This window comes from Meleagris gallopavo, chromosome 11, assembly GCF_905368555.1.
Source record: "Meleagris gallopavo chromosome 11, MGAL_WU_HG_1.1, whole genome shotgun sequence".
In the NCBI taxonomy this organism is placed as follows: domain Eukaryota; kingdom Metazoa; phylum Chordata; class Aves; order Galliformes; family Phasianidae; genus Meleagris; species Meleagris gallopavo.
In genome coordinates, this window is record NC_139414.1 from 8,319,126 (window position 1) to 8,343,247 (window position 24,122).

At 39.1% G+C, this 24,122-nt stretch overlaps 1 protein-coding gene and 1 long non-coding RNA gene across 22 annotated transcripts in view; one reads left to right on the plus strand and one right to left on the minus strand.

Annotated features, from left to right (window-relative positions):
• LOC104912568 (uncharacterized) overlaps nt 1-24,122 on the plus strand; it is a 98,041-nt gene that overhangs the window by 47,303 nt on the left and 26,616 nt on the right. For 11 of the 19 annotated variants that reach the window (XR_014885403.1, XR_014885397.1, XR_014885400.1 and 8 more), the window contains exons 3-6: nt 7,807-7,903; nt 15,585-15,716; nt 16,971-17,103; nt 19,602-19,687. Coding sequence is in view for 7 of the 19 variants with exons in the window: in XM_085232589.1 (XP_085088715.1) it covers nt 19,637-19,687 (51 nt within the window). In the remaining 12 variants the exon portion in view is untranslated. Of the gene's footprint in view, nt 1-85; nt 258-5,637; nt 5,845-7,806; nt 7,904-15,584; nt 15,717-16,970; nt 17,104-19,601; nt 19,688-23,813; nt 23,943-24,122 lie in introns of those variants that run through there. The other 8 variants (XR_014885407.1, XR_014885406.1, XM_085232596.1 and 5 more) reach the window with 6 other exon arrangements.
• LOC146543619 (uncharacterized) lies at nt 11,320-23,849 on the minus strand. Of its 3 annotated transcripts, XR_014885410.1 has the most exons (6): nt 23,320-23,849; nt 19,542-19,665; nt 17,842-17,912; nt 17,242-17,379; nt 14,672-14,813; nt 11,320-14,002 (listed from the first exon to the last, which is right to left on the minus strand). It is a non-coding gene; the product is annotated as an uncharacterized LOC146543619 (long non-coding RNA). The 3 variants fall into 3 exon arrangements; XR_014885409.1 differs by lacking the exon at nt 23,320-23,849 and having other exon boundaries at nt 19,542-19,689; XR_014885411.1 differs by lacking the exons at nt 11,320-14,002; nt 14,672-14,813; nt 23,320-23,849 and adding an exon at nt 17,033-17,157 and having other exon boundaries at nt 19,542-19,689.

The following is a 24,122-nucleotide window of genomic DNA, read 5'->3' on the forward strand; positions in this document are numbered from 1 at the left end:
GCAACCAAGATGGTTTCTAGCAAAGGGTCTCCAGAAGCAACAACTGTCTTTTAATTTCAACTATGAACGTTACTCTTCATACCAGGCTCTGTTGCTACCTAGCACTGTCCTGCAAGCAAGACAAGGGATGAAGAAAATTTACCTGCAATTATCAGTTCTGTCACTGCAGACCCTACCTTGTGAACTTTAGAAAAACTAAGAAATGAAAGCTGCAAGAAGCCTCTCATACTGCTCATGCATCAACACAGATATCTGAGGTTTGTCTTATTTATTATTGGGTTTCAATAAGATGTCAGCTTGAATGACCTAAGAAATACAACAGATGGAGGATTTATTGTGTTTACTGGGAAGAAAGAAACAATACAGCACTGAATTATCAGGTGAGAGAGAAAAAAGGCAACATTTGTTTCTCCTCCTTACAAGGGATGACTCTATGTAGTGGTATATTTTGGGAGTGTAATTACCTTTGTCCCAGACTTCATCTTGGATTACAAAGAGAAAAAAAGCTCATGTTCAAGCACAGATGGCAGAACCTGGTCCCTTAGGGATACTGAGGGACCAAGTTAGTAAAGTTTATTCCTTCTCTTCACGTCACTGGATTTCTCTAATATCACTAGAAAAATTCAAAAGTAGGTGACAAATATGGCTTTGTATGTAGGATATGATATTGCTGCAGGGATTTATCGTGCTCATATGCATTATTTACCTAAATGAGCAAGAAATTGCATTGTAGAAATACAATAATTGAATAGCTATAAATCCTATGTTCACTGCTTCATAGATGGCTGTATTCAATTTAGCTATAAGACTTTTCAAGTGGTAGAATGAAAGATATTACTAGGAAGAACTGCCAAATGGAACCATGCAGTCCCAAAGTTTTGTGGCCAGGTCCTTGAGATTTAGCTACAGAAAACAGAACTGAGATTGGAGGCAAATGTGTGTGGAAGTGCACTGTAGTTTGCACCAAATCCTGTCTGAAGAGGCTTTTTGCAAGAGACAGCACAACCCATGGGAGCAAGATGTCAAGGTCCTTCCTTATATGTACAAGCAGAAGATCATGGATTTTCCTTGTATACCTTTAATATTGGGTAATAACAAGCCATCATGAAATGATCTTAAATAGATCCTACTGAGGGGTTTTCCTATTGCAGAGTCCATGTTCCATGCACACACTTCTTTGCTGCAACCAATATTTGCAGAAGTCCTGGTCTGGCTCCAAAGGAGCCACCTCTGAGGAGAAGAGCTGGAGAGGCTATGGGGCCTCAGGGCACAGCCAGAAGCAGCAGAGATGTTCACTGCCTGGCCTGAGCGCTTGGAAGTAACAGGTATAAAGTTGTCTTTCAGTCACTGCTGCACCAAGCCAGGGATCTTGCAGACCTGATAATGGTTTCCTCAGTGGAACTGCAGCTGAAGAACTAAACTTCCTTATACAACAAGGGATTTTTACTTCAATCTTGACTGATAAAAATTCATAGCTAAGGATTTACTAATCTCCTGTTTTAAAAGATCTTCTGGAAGTTTTAACAGATGTGATTGTTCCGCGGAGCTGTTAAAGACAACTGTGTAGACTTCAAAATACAGTTCTGCACTGCCTAAGGCTGGAGATAGCTGCCACGGATACTTCAGCCAGATAGGAGATGGAAGGCAGAGCTCACAGCAGCACTTTGTGCTAATAACGGTTGTCCTGGACTGAGAAGAATAGAGAATGTAAGAAGAATGTAAATAGAACTAAAATTTAGCTATCAGTAGCTTGCAAGGTTGATTGCTCAACTGGTTATGAAACACTACAACTTCTTAATCTCATAATTTGCTTCACAAGAATTTAATGGGTGAAAATTCTGCTTACAAAAGTCAGTTTTGTTGAATGATTTTTGATCATGCATGTAAAAAGCCAAACAATATTGACAGATATGACTGGGGTGAGGCAGAGGACCAAAAACACTGCAGGATATAAATATTTGGAAGATGGTGGAAGATATATTGGGGCCAAATTGCTTTCTATTTATATCAGCAAATGTAGAGGTTAACTTCAATTAATACTGGCATTAGAATTATAAGTATAGAAAACTAACGGGAGAAAAATTAGATGAGTGAAGCTTTTATCTACTTTTCCTGGTGGAGGAAGGTAAAAAGAAAAACAAATTCAGAAATTAAAATAGACATATGAAATGATTATATAAATTAAAATCCAGAGAAGATCAGCCAGCAAAATGATAGACTTAAATGAGCATCTAAACAGCATCAGCTTGTTCCTGTGGATCTTGTGCTATTTATTGCATGGTTTGCTAATGAAAGGTGCCAGACTCACTCTTCTTACTGTATAACAACACACCAAGGGGTTCTGGAGAGAATACAAGAAGATACTAGGGTGTCTCAGAAGCAGAGGCAAAGCCAAATAATGCCATCTGGTAGCCAGGTTTTAGTCAGCAAATGCAAAAGCTGGTAGAAGGTTATGACAAGCATACCAAAGTTTAATAATGAGGAGACATTAATCCTTTCTCCCCTGACTGATTACCCCAGCAGAAAGTCTGCACCAACCTCTTCTCTGTAAATGATTCAGTATATCTTTTTTTTCTCCCTCTGGGCATGCTTGTACAGTATCTAGTGTGTTTTCAGCCTTGCCCGAATGAAAAATTAACAACCAAATAAAAGAAGAAATTTTGCTACCTTGTGCCTTATCTCTCCAAGGTACAATCTGAGCTTAGAATTAATTTTATGCTGGCAAACTGTACTCTTGAAGAAAAAAGTGTTATCCCTGAGCAGTTTCAGTAGGTACAAATACAAATATGGTTTTCTTCATAATGGGTTGAGCATGGAGTCCTCATGTCTACAGGAATACTAAAAAGTTTTACCTAAGACTTTGCACTCCTGTGTGCCTGAACACAGGTGGAAAAACAATAACATGGGTAGATTCCTGCTCCTAAGAGATGATGATCAAGTACTTTGAATTTTAGAATTCCTCATCATACTCTTTGCTGGGTCACTCCCACCACTAAACAGTCTTCATAGCATTGAGATCAGGATGAAGATAGTTTGTGCATATGTTCATCCTACTTTAAGGGCATCACCTTATGCCTGACAGAGAAAGGTCTGGACAAGGTTTCCTTCCAAAGGAGTTATTGAAGAGCAAGAGTTGTCTGGTGTACAGTTAGTATGGAATATTGGCTGCAGTAAAAGATCTATTAGCAGTCTCGATCCGAAGCATTTGAGCCATACGGTGCTGACTGAGAACGTGCTATCTGCACTGCTATATAGAGACTACAGTCCCACCTCTCCATTTAAGCCCATCTAGCTGGCCATTTGCCATGCTTCCTCTCTTCTCTCAGCTGCTACTTGGCTGATTAGCACTGCCTCCAAGCTGATGTGCATGTGGCAGAGATTAACACAAACTGAAAGACAGGTGATCTTCTAAAGACATCTCATCCTCCAGGGACAGAGAGCTGTGGTGAGACAGGCTGTGTTTTGGGAAGAAAAAAAGCTCTGCTGAGGACTGAAGAGATCTTCTGACCTATGAGCAGATAATATGCAGTGACTTTAGATGGAAAATCTAAATCCATGGTCATTGGCTCCAACACCAGCTTTCATGCGGCCTGCTCCAGGAAGAGCTCTATCAGTTAGGGAAGATGCCTTGATGTTGGTGTTCTCCATCAAAAGTTGCAAGACCTCTGCTAGCAGTGGCTGTTGGTGAAGGAAACAGCTCTCGAGGGAATGGTTGCATTCCCAAGATTCACCCCCCCCCCCCCCCCAAACATAAAGCCAGGGTACTCATCCCTAGCCAAGCTGCCATCTGCTTTTTTTTTATTATTTATTTAAAGATCAAACTGTCCTTATCTGACAAACTCTGGTTGATGTAGAGGCGTCTAAGATGGTGGACAGGTTGTGAGATTAAGCAATGGAAAATTGGGATGCAGATGATGAATTATTCACCATAGAATTGGTGCCTTCCTATAGCAAGCTTATTTACCCTTGTGTGTGCAGCCAGCACAAGCCTGAGCAATTTAATACAAATTATCTACAGAACCCACAAAGCAATGGGAATAGACAGTGGAGTAGTGATATATGTACAAGAATAGCTGTATGTCCTTTATTGGTCCTCTCTGGACTGCTGGATAATGCCCTTATGAACAGCTGTAATTAACAGTAAGATCAGAGCTGAATATTTTCTAATGACAGTGTATTTCTGTCTCTCAGAGAGTGGTCAGGCACTGGAATGGCCTGCCCAGGGAAGTGGTGCAGTCGCCGTTCCTGGCAGTGTTCAAGAGGTGTCTGGATGAGGAACTATGAGATATGGTTTAGAGGCTTGTGGTACCAATGGTAATGGGAGGACAGTTGGACTAGATGATCTTGCAGGTTGTTTCCAACCTTGCGATTCTATGATTCTATGATATTATTTTGACCTAGGTTGGTTTGTTTTTTTTTTTTTTTTTTTAAGAAAGGAAATGCTACTGTACCTGCCTGACCGTACACTTGACACAGTCAGATAAGGCTGCTTTCCTAACTGGGCTCATGTTTTGCCCATGGGAAAATGTATGAGCCTTATCTGAAATACTATGCATTAATGTTGGACACTAGAAAAAGGGAACTCCATTATGAAGCAATTTTGTACATAACATGCCATTTCAGCCAGCAGCAAACTGAGCCAGTGTCTGTGGCCTTATTAATGCAGTGCCTCTGGGTCAGGTGAGCTCAAAATCACTTTATTTCTGCATCTGTCTGTCAAGCTTGTTTAAAGGAGCAAGTAACTCTCCAACTTTTTGTGGTCATGGTTCTTGTTGGTTGACAAGTCACTTGAAATGAGAACATCCTCAACCATACTTTGTGGGTAAAATTTTATAGAAAAGTGTTCAGGTGGGGCCAGTTTTGGACTTCACAACTAACATGGCTTGATCATTTGTCTCTAGCTACCCCAGCTGCCATTAAAAGGCTAAAAGAAATAAGGCTGAAAACTAAGTTTTAGCTCAGCAGTAAGATAGACTCAATAACAGCTCAGAGCCTAAAAGCAGAGAAGTAGAAAGCAAGCTTTAGTTTGAAAAAGCCTTGGTCAGATTTTAAGAGGTGATGCCATGTTAGACTTGGAAATCAGGCAGTATTATTGAATAGAAACAACAGAAAAATCTCAGAAAACGGACATTACTCAAATGTTTCCAGTATTTATATCAATAACCTCTAAAAACAAATATGCCTGTTCCAGAATGTACTTAGGTGTTCAGTAGGAGCTGACTCAATTGAGTTCCAGAGAAACTTTTCTGAGGCATGGGAGAAAGGTGTTGAATGTAACTATAATTTGTATTATGTGAAAAAATATGTGATGTTTTCTACCAGACTACATACTTACAGCAGGAAAAGACTGCTGGGCATGCTATGTCAACCTATTGAAAGTTTGTAATTTTCTGTTGGAATAGCGGAGGGACTATTGAATAAATAACTCTCCTTGGCCTGTATTTTTTAATCCTTCTAGAACAAGATATGTAAATTTGTCCAGCTAGGATATTCTTCCTCCCATCCATACTTAAATGGTTTACATGTTCACAGCAGGAGTGCTTCTGCGACAGCCAGTTTGTCAGCAAGCTCAGCTCTGTAATCTAAACCCCTTTAGATTCATGAAGTATGACCTTCACCCTTCTGTTTTCCCATTAGGTCTTCATCCAGCTTGCCCAGTCCTTTTGTGCTTGTTTTAAACAAGTGTGACAGAGATTCCTGACAACACTGGCTGGTGTCCTGGTCATGTACTGCTCTCAAAGTTTTAAAGCAGAAGTGGGATGGACTTGGCATCTTCAGCTCTGCAGCAGTACTAGAGCCCTACAGGAAATATTTCAGTGAAACTTGAGGTGATGGGTGGAAAAGGTGACAGGGCTGGGAGGGAAGACTTTTTTTTGTTATTTTAAACATACATACTCATCCTAATTCATACTGGAATTTGGGTGGGAAGCACATTGGGAGGACAGGAGGAGAGGTTATTTTTATTATGAAAATATGTACTAATTATGACTCAAAGCAAAGAGGAAGGGTGGGATGGTAGAGGAGACACCTTCAGTGGAGGTAAGAAAAAGAGAGAAAGAATACTATATTTTTCATGTAGTCAGTTGAAAATATGCCTATTTCTCCTCTACTGCCTGAACATCATCTGTCCAGGCAGCCTTAGAGCATTCAGGTTTGGCTATGCTCCTGCCAATAGCTTCTGTAGTGTGGTTCTAGCACCAATTATTTAGACTTGTGTGAACAATTGATTTGAGGTGGAATGAAATGTATCAGTTGACCCAAAACTGACATTTATTTTCACTAAGCTATCTGAAAAACATAGTCTTTTCCTTGCAGGCATTGATTTGTATTATGTTTGTGTTTGTCTAAGTCCAAGTACTGGAAATGCTGGGAGGCATGATTTATACATGCAAGAAATTGAAAAAGTTCCCTTCTTTCCCAGCGGTGAAAAATCCAGCAATGTTCAGATCATTCACTCACTTGATGAGAGAACTTTATTTGAGCCTTTTCCCTTCTGAGAAACTTCTAACCCCTGTACTATGGGTGATTCTGAGGTGCAGGGTAGATGATCAGACTCTTTGCCAAATGACTCGATATTGGTGTTTATTCTGACTGGGAGACAGGCATTCTGTTGCTCCACACCCTAGGTAAGTGTTCAGTAAATGCTTATTTCTCAATGGCTACTAGAGAGCTCCATCCAAAACGGAATAACTTTATCTGAAGAGACTTCTAGTATTAATTAGTGTCAAACTATTTGACAGAAATAGTTCAGGCAGCAACCTATAATTCTTTGGATTTGTAGAGTAATTGGTGCTGGTCTGAGCTTTTTTGAACCTAACTGTATTTTTCTCAATGCCCAGAATTCAAGCATGTATCACTAGCACACTGTTATCTGGGAGCCTCACATGTAACCTTTCTGCCATGTTCTCAGGGGCTTCTACCATGAGTGCCAGAGATGGGTCTTGTTCTGTAGTAAACAATGTAAACTTGAATGGGCCCAGTACCTCTTCAGAAATAGAAGCTCCACTGCTTCTGATTATTATTCAAGCTTCCTCTTAATTTAACCAAAATGATTCAGCCCTGCTCCTGTAGAAATGGCTGTTGGACCAGTGACTCTTAGGAGGAAATACAGCAAGATGTTTCTGGTTCTGTTTGTTTGAAGTCACGTGAACAGTTGAAAAAGAACAGAAACACTCCTATTTCGCATTGACTACCTTCTTGCTTTCTCCTTTGAAAATTCCTGCTGTGCTCCTAACTACATGTTTAGGCATCTAATACCATTGAAATACGCCCCTGCAATATTTCATCATTTATGCAGTGAAGTGTAGTATTTTATATCTGACTGAATGAGAAAAAGGCACATTAAGGAGGAGATGAAAGGCAAAATTCAGGTTGCTACTCCCTTGGTTCCAAGAACTAAAGATTTTTGGTGAGAGAGGAAAGAAGAAAAAAAATGGGGGATATACTGTTATCCCTTGAGTCTCCCGCCAAGTTTTTTCTACTATCCCATTGAAACAAGCTGTCATTGTCTGGAGCTTTATGAAAATTATCATTAACCACAAATTGACTGCTCTATTCTGCTTATCCAGTAAACACACTTAACAGCCTCTGACAAGGCTCATTGCTTGCCTACATCTAGTGGAATAACTTCAGTGTGAAAAGAACTGCATAAAAATCAAATTCTTGTCCATCCTTCTGTCACTGTTCACTGTGAAAAAAGCAGTAAGCAGATAGATACAGCTCAGATTAATGCATAAAGTCTCAAAGGCAAAACACTTTTTTAGGCATCAAGAAAGTTCTGCTAATTTTTCTGTTCTTCACACCCAGATGTTATCCAGGAGGGGACCTTGAAAAGAGCTTTACATTCTCTGAGCTCCACGGTGAAAAAATCTGCTATGGGACCATGGATGAAGAAATACAGAGGGTGAGTCAATTAGAAAATCATCTGTGCCATGTGATGCAGGAAGTTCTGTGGCTGGTACAAATACTACAATTTTCCCATAAATAGAAATGAGGAAATTGTTGCTCTAAAACTTGAATGTGTAGCTAATTTGAGTGTGATCTCATAGAGGGTTTTTAAGGAGTTCCTTTTTGTTATTATTTGGTGATTAAGCATAGCTCATGCATCTGAACCTCTTTGTCTATTCACTCTGCTTTAAGCATAGCAGCAGATGCCCTAACAATTCACTCCAGAAGATTCAAGAACAGATTTCTCTCTATTTTGGGGATGTGCAAAGGCTTCCTCAGCTTTCAAAATTCTGCTCATTAATTCTTTGATTGCTGACATATATCTTGCATTCTGATAACTCACCCATTAACCTAGACAAGCAATGTGCAACCCTTGGCAGAGTTCAGGAATTGTCTTTAGTAAAGTACAGAGAAAGCAATAAAATATCAGGCTTCTTCCTCAAAATTTGAGGTAATAGTGCTACAGTACCCTTTGTTTTCACTGACCAGAAAAAAGGTTGATCCTTGGATTTTTTAGGCGTAATTCTTATTTTTTTCAGTTAATGACTTAACGGGAGCTACAGTTTTTTAATGAATAGAGAATCATTAATCACAGATTGTATGTTCAAACAAATTCCACAGACGTTTTTCTTGTTTTAAAGAAAACCCTTTCCTTCCCCTCAGAAATTCCATATTCCACAAAAGGTTTCCCATTACTCAAAGACTAAACAGTGTGTCTCCAAAGGCCTGGACTCAAGGAAAAAAATAACTACATTGCCACAAGCTGTCTAAATTACAAGTGATGTCACTATTAAGATTTGTGCTTCCCCACAAATGAGATAGCCAATGTTCAGGAAAGATTTTTTTGTACATACCACATTGTTTGATATATTGAAGTAAAAATTTTTAGTCAAGGAAAAGCATATTCAAAAATATTTTCCAATATGAATAAATCTTAAAAGTTTGATCTTTGGTTTGTAATCTGTAGCAGACATCCATAAACTGGTAGGAGTTTATAAGATGATTTAATTGTATTGTGTATTTGTGATAAGAACATGGTTAATTGAGTATCATTTAGCATCAGTTAAGGTCGGGCCTTTGGGAGTACTGGAAAGGAAGTGCTTACCTATTTGTCTACTACTTTACAATTTCAACTGAAAAACTGTACAGTCTTTTTCTGGAATCTTGATATTACTACAGGCTTATTTTTCCTAATGTCTGTTTGGAGAAAAAAAAAAGAGGAAAAAAAAAAGATTCTGTAAGTCATTACATCCCAGAAAATCCTCCTAAGTCAGTGTCCAAAATGATAGATTTAAAAGGGGAAGACTGTGGGTAAGGCCTTCGATATCAAGCTTGCAAATCAGGTATTTGCAAGTTACCATTTACACCCAACTATCAGTTTTTCCATTCACTGACTGGAAGCATTCTTTAATTGGGGCACTTCAGGTCTAGGCCACAGCCATATTACCCATTCCACTGGTGTTCGTACATGTTGCTCAGTGACTTCTAATAACAATGAGGGTGGCGTTTGAGGTTTAAAAAACCAGGTGTCAAGGGATGTTCATGTGTACACGCGGTGGTGATCCACACGGACATCCCAGCCCTGACAACAGAGGTCTGTCTGTTACCCTGTTCTTTTAGGTCAAATGGAAGTACTGCTGAAAATACGTGGGGAAGCAAAACACCAGCACACCTAACTCTTTTTGCATATTGTAGATCTTACAATCAACAAAATAATGACAGCTGCAATTTTCTAATTTCTTAAATGAATGCAGCTAACACTATCCAGAAAGACAAAGAGCCAGGGTGACGGGGAGCTGGGAAGGGGGAGAGACTACGTGGTTGAGGAAAACAAGCAGTGTAAAAGCTTGAACACAGTCAACTAAAATATAATTACTAAATCAGCCTTGAAAGGAGCGAGTTAAATTACTGAGTGTGCTTGTGATCATTTTCCTAGTTTAAATTACTCTGGTATAAATGAAATAAAATAGGACTTGGACTCTGCTAATTAACCACCCTACCCACAGGTGATAACAATATGTGCCATGTAAGATCTCTGCAAAAGCAAAATTTATACACCTAGAAATGACAAGTGTGCATATTAAAACCATTTTTGCAGTTGACAAGAAAAGTGAAGTCCTTTGATAACTAACAAGGAAAATTATAGGTGGGGGGATGGTATGGAGGAAATTCGGCATACATTTAGTTGTAATGATTTAGACAACATTTCCTTGAACTAGTTCGTTTTAGAAGAGAACAAAGGGTTTGTCCTGCTGGGTAGCTTTTCAGCAGGGATGCCCTGCCTGCCTTATTTTAGAACTGCAGTATTACGTGGTTTCAATTAGTGGTAGCACTTGCAAAACTAGTAACACAGACATTTTGGCGTGAAATCTGACTCCAAGGCATTGAAGGGTACTTAAGATCTACTAAGGGGTAGGTGGAGAAACACAGTGTATTTTAAACTCTGTTGATCATTTGTCATAATGGTCTCATTTCTGAAAAACTGTATTTTTATAGGCTTGGGTTTTCATTTTGTCTTTACCTTACTGTTTAGAATTTGCTTTCCACTTATCTAGCATCCTTATTGCTTGTCTCTTTTGTCACCTGGCTCTTACTAGGCCCTTGGCTAAGGTTTTCTTCAGATTTTTAGAACAACCAAGTGTTCTAGTTAAGAATGTTCAAAATGCTATAGTACTTAAAAAGCATTTACAGAGTCCTCTTCATCTTCAAAGTCCTTTACAAATATGAACTACTATGAGAACAATCCTCTATTGTCAGGAACTGGCTGGTCCAACAGTCCCACTACCCCTCCCTTAATGTTGTGGAGCAATTTCTAAAACATCTTTTTGAGGCAACTGCTAATTCCTTTAATTTTGCAGTCAGGAAAGCTAACTTCTGTTGCTATTCCATGCCAGTGAAAGTGCCTCTCGTAATACATCTGCTGGCAGAAAAAAGCCTGGGTATGACTCCATGAGAGTTCCCACTCCTACTTACTCTAGCTGTCTTGATAGGCAGGTGACATTTTGATGAGCAAAATAACAAATGTCACTGCTGTGGTGATAGACACATACAATATTTCAAATATCCACTAAAAGAAATCTTTAATACAGGAATGAAAGAGGCAACTGCTTGACAAGATTTGAACATGTGTAACTATAATATTTTTAGCAGTAAAGTCAATAATTTGTCTCGCTCTCACCATTTACCATGGTGCTAAAGTAGTTTTTACCAAAGCTTTCCTGTATGCTGTGCTAGTATGGTGATTGTCAATAAATAGCATAGCTGAAAGATTACAGCACAAACATGATAACTTTTTTTTGAGATTCACATTTTTAATTTCCATTTGAGGACTTGCTTCATTTAAGAATTTGTTTGCGTAGTGCTAAAGGTGGTAGATCAGAAAAGACCCTGGTGATTTTTTCCATGTATTTCAACTGCTAGCCTAATTTTGGTATCAAAAATTTTGCTTTAAAATCATGCATATTTAGTTATGTATCATTTTGATGCTTGTGGTAGCTCTTAAGTTGAAACAGAATTTAGTATTCAGATGAATTCAACAGGATGTGTGGGAATGGCACAGAGCTGCACCAGGGATGTTCAGGGGGTGTTAGTAAGTATTTCTTTACTGTGAAGGTGGTCACACTCTAGAACAGGCTTCCTAGAGAGGCAGTTGATGCCCCATGCCTTCCTGTACAATGCCTTCAATGCTTTATACCCACTTTTAATGCTCTCAGTGCTTTTACTTAGCCCTACAGTGATCAGGCAGTTGGACTAGATCATCTTTGAAGGTGCCTTCCAACTGTTCTGTTTATTCTGTTCTATTTGTTCTATTCACTTCACTGCTGAGTTATTCAAATGTCTGGTCAACACTGTTTATTTTTTTAAATGTCTACCTCAGCCTTGCTTGCACAGTCATCTAGTCTCAGTCTTATCCACAATGAGAAGCAGCAGTTCTCTTCTGGTCCATGTAACAGACATGTTTGGAGAATATAGATGAGCAGTTGAGCCACTGTGATGAAATTCAGGGGAAGTATGTTGTTCATTCGGTTTACAGGCAGAATACCAAATTTACCCCACAATTCTTCAAAATCTCTGCAATGAGAGAGTCTTATTTTGATAACAGTTTTTACATGGCAGGTAATCCACAATGATCCACAGTCATACAAGCAGGCATTCGCCAGTTTTATTGAAACTGCTTAACAGCTTTGTTGCGATTCTAGGAATAAAGATGCTCACATTTCACTGACTTTAGAGCAGGTTTAATGCGCTGTGCCATTTGCTACCATCCTTATGTGCTTATTTTGTGTCTGTGATCAATACATGTATTAATGCTAATATAACACTTACAGAGTTCCCCAGATGTAGATGTGGCCCCTTAATCCTTCCCTGTTCTGCTGGGGATAATCATTTTTACAACATGAGATCACTTGCACCAGTGAAGTGCATTTTAACACCTTTTGCTGTTATCTGTGTGAACTGATGATCCTAATAGAATCCCAGCTGTGCATTCAAACTTTATTTCCTAGGTTAATCAGGCTAAAAGACAGTTAACTAAGTTTTCTCAAGGGGGGCCTCCTTTAACATAAAAAAAAAAAAGATGCTGCAGGAATTGTTCATCACCAGAAATTTTGCTCAATGAGTAAAGAAAGGCGGCAACACTGAAAAGAAAGGGTGTTTTTGTCTTATAGTGGACAGCATGACATGCAGGAGGAAAGAAAAAAAAAAAAAAGGAAAAAAGAAATATTTTCTGAACAAAGAAGTCAGGTCAGTTCCCTTCTTTTTTGATCTTTAATCCCTTCTCTCCCAAGTAGAATGGCAAAGGAGCCCTTCTCTCTTTCTAATAAATAGCTAGCAAAGGCAGGCATTCAGTGCTACTTCCCTTTGATCAGCACAAAGCTGTCAGCTCCTGCCGTTTTGTTTTTTTTTTTTCTACCAGCTCTTGTTCCTGGTTAAAAGTGGAAGTAATACCCCCTGAAAGAAATACCCTAGGTGTCCTGCAAATCATCAATCCTATTTTTTTCCTCGTTGTCTTTCTGTAGCCCACCCTCCTGGCCTGAACAACCTCCTTACTAACACCCCTCTTCCTCTTTCCACCCTTTTTCCAGAATACCAGTTTCATTTGATACTCAATTCAGTGTGCCAGTCTGACCTACTGGGACCTTGCTGTCTGAGACTCTACCACTACGCAGACAGGGGAAACCCTCCTTCCAGCTATAAATGATGTTTACCTCCAGACATTTATCTTTCTGTAAAGGAATATACAAATACTTCACAGAAACAGCAAAGGGAAATTACATTTTAATAATTTATAATAAAGCTCAAGCTTTAAAAATAATAATAATACTAAAAAGAAAATACTCTATGTCGTGCTTGACCGACTCTCTGAGATCCCATTTTGCTCCAGTCCTTAGCTTGCTGCATTTCAGACCACATCATTGCATCTTAGCAGTAAACAGTTTGCAAATGTTGCTGCTTTCTGACAGGTCACTCGGCACATTTTAAAGCAGGTTCCTTGTTTACCATGGAGATTACCTGCAGTCTGCATTTCTGCTCGTCGCAATATCAGAACCTGATATACAGTTTGCAAACATTATGCAAAGGAAATAATTCACAAAGGCAAACAATTATAATCAAGTGTAGAACACGAGCCTGGCTTGTAATAGGAGAGCAGGGCAGAGGCTTTAGTGTGTGTGTATGTGTAAAAGGGTTGAGGGGGAGAATGGAGGAGCAAGGAAAAGAGACTGTATAAAAGATCAGTATTCTGAGACAATGCCACATCCTTTGTGACCTGTAATGATGCTTAAATACCTCTGCCATTTTCCTGTGGTGATGGCTGCACCGGGTGCTTTCTGTGTGCCTGTAGAGATATGTTTTTCAAAAAGCAGGATGGAGTGAATGCTGCTCGTTGTTCTGGCTGCAAAATGTCAAACTGCAGTGGAAAGAAATACAGCATTGCAGTGGTGGTGCACTGAGGCCCCCGGTAGGAAAGCAGGAGCTATTAAGTGGAAAATTCCTGCAGAGGACGTGTTTCCATTTCTAATGCGAAGAAAGAGGGTGTTGTTTGAGGCTGGCAGGTCTGTGGAAAATACAGAAAACACAGGGAAGATGAGAAAATGACCTCATTGAACTCTGAGAACTTAAGCAAACAAACAGCTTCGGCCAACATACCACATTCTTGCAGTGCTTCTGCCCAAACAACAAATTGACCTATAAGTTATATAATCCCCCACCAGCCCCCGTGCCCCATGTAACCATGGGGAGGGGGAGGGGGTTTCTCTGCAAGGCAAGCAAGTGAGGGAGATGGCAGTAAATTCTGCTCTGCTGGGAAAAAATATGTCGGGGTGAGCTGACTGCACCCCACAGCTCCACCTCTGCACCCCAAATGTTGTACTCACATGAGATTTAATTGCGCTTTGAATACCAGCAGAATGATGGCACTAGTTGTTTATTATAGTATGAACTATTTCAGTACAGCATAAATTTTCCATTTCAAAGGATCCCAAATGCCTGCGGGGAAGGGACTAGGTTTTGTGAGCAGAGGGTGGCCTCTGCACAAGTTGGTGGGGGTTTCTTCTGAGCAGTAGTTAAAACTGCATTCTTTGAACCTGGTTAGGAGGGCTCGGGGGAGCATGTTTAGGGTCTGTGTTTTCCCCTGTAGAGGCCTCCTGTAGTGATGGTTTGGAATGCCTCAGCTACCATTTTATGTCAACTGAACAAATCCTAGTGTAAAAATGCAGAGGCTAACCAAAGGCCACGGGCTCGGCGCTTGTTGTTGTTGCTCCACATAGCTGCAGAAAAGGAAGATGTATGCCCCCATCCCCAGCAGCTGAGTGTGCTGAAAGGTTTGATTCATTGCACAGATCCTTTCCTCGCTCTACTTCCAATAACTAATTAATTGAACATAACAGAAAGAAAGTTATTAATTGACAGAACAGCAGATAGACTATAATTCTTAGTTTACAGTAACATTACTTACAGATCAGAAAAGGGCTTTTCTATTAACCAAGAGTAACTTTGCTGTAGAAACATATTTATTGCTACCATATTAACAACGTATGCTTTCAGTGTTGTTTTTTTTTTTTCCTGTTTACACTGTTACAATCCTGTTGTCTCGCAGTTTAATGCACAGCCAAAAGATGCTGTACTGTCCAGCAATTTGCATGGAGTTTGTCAGTGATGTCAGTTTTGAAAAGTCCTTGAAACTTTAAATAATGCATGATGCTTTAAAGAGAATAAATATAAACATGATAAAGTAATCTTGAAGGTGAGTTGTTCAGGCATATGCATAGGAACGAGGGACGTTCAAATACTGCTAGCAAAGAAAAAGCAACAAACACAAGTCACAAGATGCATTCAAATTTCATGTAAGCTGCTGTCCTGATCCAGTGATTTGGTGTATCCTGCTGTTAGATGAGGGACTGCTGTCCGTGAATGCACTAAGTATAATTCAGAAAACCCCTGCAGCTGTAAGGAGCTGACTGGATTCAACACTCAGCTTCCTTCACCAGTACACTTCATAACAAGATAAAGAGAATAAAAAATGGGTAAGGAGAACCAAGTGAGAAATCTCAGACTTTGTCCAAATATGCAAAGCTTTCCTCTTGGAGGATTTGTAAAATGTGATTAAATTGCCTTTTTTTTTTTTTTTTCCTTTCCAGCTTGACATCTCTCTGAATACCCAAAGCACAAGGGAAAATGACAGAGTTACGTACTAGAAAACAAATATCAGTACGTGCAAGACTTTGTGCATTATTTTGCAAGCACACTTGTGTGGATAAAGATTAAGAAAGGTAAGTGAAATCTGACTAAATTGAACAGAAGCTCTCCCACACCATCTGAGTATCTCTTTTCAGGGCACCAGATACCATTTTCGGGCACGGAGGAGACACTGTTTTAGTGTTACAAATGGGAAATAATTCTAACTTATGCAGCTCAGATCTGAAATCAAATTTGCCCAGAATCCAGCACTCCTTCAGAATGTTTAACCCAAAATGCCTGCATTCCCTGCAGCACAATGGCCAAAAGACGTTTGGGATCTCCAGTGTTGTCTCATTCCCTTTCTGGAAATGTTTAACCAGGGCAAACTATATAGTGCGGCATTTCTGCATGATGCCATGGATTCTGTTTCTCTTTTCCTTGTGCTGTGTAACTAAGGGGCACTGTAAGGGGCGCATAACTTACAGACGAGAACAGCTTTCTCCTCCACACTCTGACAGGAAATAAAAAGCTCCCAAAAAACTTGAGAGAAAAACAAACTTTGTGAATGACAAATAGAAGCAGTGCCAAAACAAAAGAGTTTCCTGTATCTCATAAAAGGGAAAAGGCAATTTTTTGCTCATTTTGTTTCTTCCCGTTTTTTTGCAAATGGCAAGAAACAAAACAAGGTAAGGAGTGCCTCATGTATTGTTAGGATTCTGGAGTTTAGTACCCATTGCAGAATTAATTATTCTGAGTGCAGAACTTTGGTTACAATTTCCCTCTGCATTTTGTAGGTTGTTTTCTACATAGCAGACTGAACTCGTATCAGAGCTTCTGTTTTGAGTTCAATTTAGAAAGTTTAGATATCTAAAGAAATTGCTTAAACAAAAATGTAGATAAGTCTGGTACAAACCTCTGCCAGGCAGAGTGCAGGAAAGCCATGTTTGGCTTTTGCCAATGCACCTCAGTGCTGCCTTGAAGCATAAATGATGGTAAGAGAATAAACCAAAATTTTATGCTTCTTGAGTTGCCCTTCTTTGCCTCACAGAATCAAATGACATGGAGCAAAAGAGCACAGAAATCGTAGATCAGGATTTTATGTCTTTTTTATTTGAAAACATTATTTTCATCAGGAAGTCTCATGCAAATGGTGCCAGCACTGTGGTTGGGAAATGTGAACTAGTGGTTAGCACTCCCAGGTTACCTTCAGCACCATCCACTTGTTCTGATCATAGTGAAAATAGGACCCTTGGCTTCTGCCCTTTGATAGAAGACCTAAATTCTTTTCCCTAGATTTCTTATTGCTGATCATGTGGATCTGGTTTTCTACTTGCTATGAATTTTAGAGTTTGAAGAAAGCTTTGAGATAATGGGCTGTGGAAGACAGAAGAGTGAACCAGTCTCCTTCCTTGTTCTTCAGTTCAGACGATCATTAGTTTGGACAACTGGAGGATGGAGATCCCAGGACTTACTGAAAGAGTAAGTTTGCTGTTTTATATGAATGCAGAAAGCCTGGTAGTCAGTGTCTTTGTACTGAGGCAGAAACAAACAAAAAAAAGAAATGTTACAGTAGCATGTATACACAGGGTTTACATGGATAAAATGTTTGTAATCTACCTCTGCACTGATCAGATGAAGACTTGTAGTCTGTCACAGGAGCCATTGCCCAGGATGCCATTCCTCCTTTGGAGTCACAGAAGGCAGTAAGAGTAATCAGGTGTTTAGAAACCATGATTTGGGAAAGCACTGTTCAGTCTACAGAAAGGAAAAGACAGGGCTTTGAAATGTTTGGAGGACAACTGCAAAAGAGGAAGTAATCTTTGTTTTCCATGTCCATTGGAATTAGAAATGGCTAATTTATCTTGGGCAGTAAGAAAAAATTATGTTGAGTGATAGGAGAATGTACATATACAAAACAAAAAGCAGATCTACCACATAGCAAAATAAATGCATAAACCAAGATGTGGATCAGTTTCTGCTTTGAAAAATATTTGACTTAAACAGGGCCTGAGTGCTGCTCAGCTAGGTTTAGCTCAACTAGGTGCTGCTAGCAGGCCACTTGAGGAAAAGCATGGTGGCAGCCAAGGACCAATAGCTGAGAGTAATGGTGTGATGGAGAGGTTTGGAATGGTTTGGACCTCAAAATTGTTCCCGATTTCTTGAAGGATCTAAGTCACAGTAGAACTCTAGAGATATATAGATATAGATTTTTCTTACAGCAGTTGATCTGGCAATGAAGAGAGTTTGATTAGATTTTCTGCAGACAGAGTTGTTGGCAGTCCATAAGCCTGATAATTAAAATGGAAACACAGTTAAAATTTGTTTCCTCTATTGTCAGTTATTTTCAATAGAACTTCATCCAAGTATACACTGGTAAAATTGTGTGAGAGTAAGGCAACACAAACCTGTGTCAAGATCAATCAACCTCATGATTTCTCCTATCTAAGTCTTAAGGAATGTTCCTTGAAGATCTTTATTTTCTATAGTGTGTATTACTAAAAGAAGTCAATGTTCAGGGAGAAGCAGTAAGAGAGGCTTTTAATATACTTCATTTTCTGCTTTAAATTGTAATTCACATAAGTATTGAGTATGTTCCAACCAGAATGGTGGGAATGTTGCCTGGTGTTACTAACTAACGTATTCAGTTCCATAAGCCCCTCACCACATAGAAGCTAATTGCAAGGATTAGAGTACACCAACACACTTAAGCTCCACTCCTGTGGGTTTGGGGAGAAACAACACATTTCAACATTCCAGCTACAGTTCCCCTGGCAACGTACATAACAACAACTCACTAAAAACTGTGGATTTCTGTTTTCTTAACCCTTAGAACATTGACTGAATGAATACTTCATTGAGGAAACAGTTCAGTCAACCAGATATAGTCAAATACTCTTGAATCCATCAGTCCTTTTCTCCTTAAAAAAAAAACACAAAAGCAGTTGAATTCCATGTCAAACTGATCTCCTCCCCTAGCATTAAAGTGTTTAACTCAAACAAATGTGCATACCATTAGCAAACCTCACCTAAAGGTCTGCATGAAAAGACTTAAAAAAAAAATATCAATATCTAAGATCACTATAAAGTTCCTAGACATCAAAGGACACACAGAAAAATACACAATGAATTTCACAAAGCACATAGATACTCATAAGAGATGAAACAAAACAAAATTAGCATTTATGTATAAAACACAATATTTTCCTATCAGTTATTATAACAATGATAATGCCTATAGCAACTTTACAATTCCTTTGAGAATTTCAAATACTTCATAAATATTAGCTAATACCTTGCAATAATATATACACCATTGTTGTGAAATACACGAGATTTGCTCCAGAATTTGTTCCACTGCCCAATGAACTAGAATCTCTTGTGATGGAATCACATCTGCTACTTAGCAGTGGCTGTTCCTATCACATAAAGGAGCCACCAGCTAAATGCATGTGCAGGATGTTGGAAGTCACCAGACCTCACCTGAACCTCACAAAGAGCTGCTGTAGATTTTGGGTTGTCAATAGCAGGCAGAATTAATGAACGCACGTGGCCATAGTTCTTAGTGGCTGCAAGCACCACTGGTATTTTAAGATAATAGTTTGATCCCTGGTATTTTTCTCAGGAGTCTGCATTTGTGTAAGCATTTAAGAATGATATCTCCTGGAAAGTTTTAGGCTGTGGTGGGGGAGGTGGTGGCAGTGGTATAGTAGTTTTCTGAAGAGAGACTACCTTGCTTCCTCAGAATGCAAGAATTGACCTGATGAGGTTCTTAGAGAGCAAGAGAAGACATCTACCTATATCAAACATATGACTGTTCCCAGTGCACTAGTGCACACTTACTTACACAAAGGAAGAGTTGAAGGCTGCAAAACTAAATCACAGATCAAAAAGATGTCAGTGCACTTTGAAGCAATTACCTTTCATAACCTGGATTTTCTCCCTTTCCCTCCATAAGCTTTATTTTTTTTTCTTAAAAGGAGTCGATGTGATCTTCCCTTAGATCTTCCATCCCATGATGAAAACCATTGCCTCATTTTGTAACTTTGAACAGATACAAGAAAGAGTAAGTACACCTGCAAAATTGTTTAAAGTTCTTTAGCCAGAAACTTTTAATGCTCCATCACTATACCATTGCTTTCAATCCATGGAGACAGTGTTCCCTTGCTGCTTTGCAGCAACTCCTACTGTAAATCACTGGGAAGCAGACTTTCCCCCCCTTCACCCTCAGGCTTAGTACACAACAGTTTGCTAAAGATTATGCAGCATCCTTACTAACGTGTGGTTGCCAGGGCACCCTTGTTCCCTAGCCAACTACTGTGCTAAGGCTTCACTGGCAACCATCCAGCTGTGTTTTACTGGGGAACCTTTGCAGCAGTCAAGGGCATGTTTTCACAATTTACTGGAGAAGTCAGTCTGTTTGTTTCTTTTCTCCTAAAGGCCCTAAGCGTTTGGGAAGGCAGAAACTTTTTGTAGATGACTGTAAGATAGTGGATGTCTTTTCTCCCTTTTATCTACAAAAAATAAAAATAAAAAACAATTTTTGTTACAGTGGGCTTGGGCTTTGCATTAACCCAGCCATTACGGACCATAGACATACCAGTGTGGCACTGTGTCAGGACCAACACAGGCACAGAGCCACGCTGACATGGCAGTACCTTCCAGAGCTATGCTGGTAACTGGTTAGATTTGTTCTGCGCAATGTGGAGTTACTCTCTTGGTTGGAAGGAGAGAGGGCATCCTAGGGTGTGTTGCTGTTGATAATACTTCATTTCTCTCAAGATTTTAGAGCATCACTGCAATGCAAATCCCAGCTAACATTGTTTTTAATTTCGATTAATTAATTTCGGTTTTCTTAGGTTAATAGCATGTAAAATGGAATGAATAAGATGACGCTATCTAGTGATGAAAACAGGCTTAATCTGCAATTTGTGTTGGTGACACCCAGAGTTACTATGTCAAGGCCAATTCCAGGCTGCACTTCTGCTAGATGGCTTGAACAGCCTTCAGTTACAGCTGACTGCGGATTCCATGGTGCCAAGCATCAGGCACAAACTGTTGCCATTGCAATAGCACATGTCCCTAGAGAGCCCCAGGCCAGCAGATGGGCTGAAGCAGGCAGAGAGAGGGTCACAGCAAGAGAACAGCTTGACTGATCAATATTGCTTTTGCCATGGGTCTTCTGTTGACTAAAGCCTCCAGGCTGTCACTGATATTGAATTTCTCAGTACCAGGAGACTTAAAGATGTGCACTGGTGTCCATAGCACTCTTTCAAAGTGACTTTGTAGTACTATTCGTGCAATAAGGGCCAGATAAAGCAAGTGGTGTGTGAGATGTAATATTTATGGGGTTTTTTATTCCTTCTTTCTCCAAAGTAGGAAAAGGTTCCACACATTGAAGTAAGGATAATTTAGTCAAAAAACATCAATGAAAGATAGATGTCATTGTCGCTTCAACTCTCATTGGTACACTCAACAACTGTGGTCAGTCCTTCATCTGAAAATTAATCCAACCTAACATATGTAGGTTAGATGTATTAGAACCAGAAATGGGAATGGGCAAAGAAATTTTCCATTTTTAGTTCCTTTATTTTTAGTCCCTTTATTTTTCATGGCTTCAAGCTGCACCAGGGGAGATTTAGGCTGGATGTTAGGAAATACTACTTTTCTGAAAGAGTGGTCAAGCACTGGAATGGGCTGCCCAGGGAGGTGGTTGAGTCACTGACCCTGGAGGTGTTCAAGGAATGGTTGGATTTTGTGTTGAGGGACATGGTTTAGCGAGTACTATTGGTGATAGGTGGATGATTGGATTGAACAATCTTGAAAGTCTTTTCCAACCTTGGTGATTCTGTGATTCTGTGAAAGGAGAAGAAACAGAGCCCTGTGTTTAAGAACAGGAGAGCTGCGCAAATCCAAATTCTGGACAGCTCTTTTTAAAACTTCAGGCAATTTGTTACAATGGTATCTATACAACATTTGACTATACATTTAGCAGCCATACTACTTAGGTGTTAGCTTACACTCTGGTTATAGGTTGGGAAAAGCCAAACAGGTTATCTAGACTGTGGAGGTCAAGTCAAATTAAAGATCAGATCATATTTAAGGCTTCTCCTTGCAGGATGGGTAAACCTTGCTTAAATCATTATTCTGCGACTGTAAGCATACTTGCCAAGGCCAGGACAGATGGAAAGCAAGTCTAGATCCCAAAGTGGAGTGGATTAGAAGGTGTGACTGATAGCTAGTGAGAGAAGCTTTAACATAGACTAGGCAGTGTATCAAGTGAACTCAAAGTGATAAACATTACAAGAGCAGAAGTAGAGACATTGCATTTTAAGTCGTTTATGTCTCATGTGTGATATATAATAGAAGTGGCTGATCCCAAAGACATATGTCAGCTAGTTAAAAGGATTAAGACATATACATAAAATGCTGTCCAGTCAATACATTAAAAAAATATATTACATATACATCTTATAATCTGTTATATACACACACACACATATATACGTATATACATATACATCTGATAGTACCTGAACTGTTAACACCCTAGTCTTGTTAGGGAAAAGAACATTATATTTGCAATTAATTAGGTCTCAAAATAAATAAAACCACAGTGTCTATAGTATAAAGTAAATACATAAGAAACTGGAAAAGTAATGTAATATCAAAAGAAAAGATGCCATATGAATTCTGCAGGCCTTACGTTGATACTACCCAAGAAGTCTTGATCATCAGTATTCAGATCTCAGTGTTTCACCTATAGCTTTATCTTTTCAAACCTTGGAGGATGGGGAACAAAACTGGCAAATGAGAATTTGACTTTCAGTGTGTGAAAGAAGAGTGTGTAGCTCCCCATGTAGTCCCACAGGACATGCGGAATTCAGTTACTTGCTCTGCACAACCTTTCACTGGAGGAATGTGTAGGAAGTATCTGTGATATTAATTAAGACTCGAAAGTGCCCCTTTGGCATTTCTAACTAAACTAAACATATTTTATTCCCAAAGTGATGGAAAGAGCTGTATTTCTCAACTTAGAGAAAAGGGGGATTAAAAAGGCAACTTGGTTGGGTTAAAATAGGTTTTAAAAATGAGACAAAAAGTATTTCACTTCAGTGCCAACAAGGGTCCAAACTAAGGAATAACCAAGTTTGCTCAATATAAGGAAAAAATAATAGATATTTAGCTAGACTTTTGTCTCACTTACTTAATATGGTGAGATATTTGAAAAATTGGTAGCAATTTTCATGAAACAAATGAAAATTTTCACTTTTTTGTCACAAAAATATGAAAATATTATATGCAATATAAGAGCTCAGTAGAACCTATAATAATAGCACCGAGTTTTGCCAAAAGAAGGACAGGCATAACTGAGACTTAATATTTTTTAGACTGTATCTACATTTTTACCAAGTTCATTTTGCATAGACCTTTTAAGATTAGCAAAAAGCATTAAAGATATATTAAAAGACTATCTGGAAAGACCTGCATAACTTATGTTGTTGGTAGTGAAAAGTAACACAAATAATACAAAATGTACAAATAACTGTTATCCCACCTGGTATATCTAAATTTGTCTATGTATGTTTTTTGGAAATACTATTGTCTGGTTACCATTCAGCTGTCTTTATGCTTTAATATGCCCGGTCTTCTAAGGTTGAGGTTCAATTCAAGTTCATAGGAAGCAAGTCAACTGACCTTTTCATTTGTTAGCTCTAATACAAAGTGCATCATTTTCTGAGAGAAAACTTGAAAATCTTGTGGCATTATTCTATGAGATGTCAAGCACCTTCAGATGCAGCAGAAGCCAATGCCCTGTATGGCGTGTCTGAGTCATGAATGATGTGCCAGTAACAGTCCTACTTTGAAAAGACATATACCTATTTCAGTTGGTATGAGGACAGTTTCTGTACTCCTACAGGCTGAACCTACCACCAGCAGCCACTAAATGAACAATGTGTTTGACTCTCTACATCATTTATTTGTCTGAATATATAGGAAAGCTTAAGTCTGTAATGTTGGCAAACATAAACTTAATTCCTATGTGTAACATGAAATAATCCCATGTTTCTGATTAATTGAAATGGAAAACTTAATTTCCCCTTTCCTTTTCTAAATTTCCTCATTTTTAAGTGGAGGTAGGAGGAATTAATGAATACTTAAAATGATGACAGGTATTTTGCCTTTTATAGGTCACTGAAGCCTTGAGGTTCAAACCATAAACTCTGAGACTCACCAATTAACTCCAAAATGCCTAGCCAGGGTAATTGAGCTTCAGGTAACTCAGTGTAGTGTTCTCATTGTCTTCTGCAGGTATACAGGTATATCCAAACAGTCAAGCGAATTCGTTTAACTACTGTTCTACAGAAACAGATGGCTCTGCTCTTCCAAGTAGCCTCTTTACCTTATTAGCCTAAAGCAAATCCTTTTCACTGCCTCCAACAAGCCACTTGGAACTGCCAGGAACTCCAGGAATGGTTCTTCCCTTCCCTTCCCTTCCC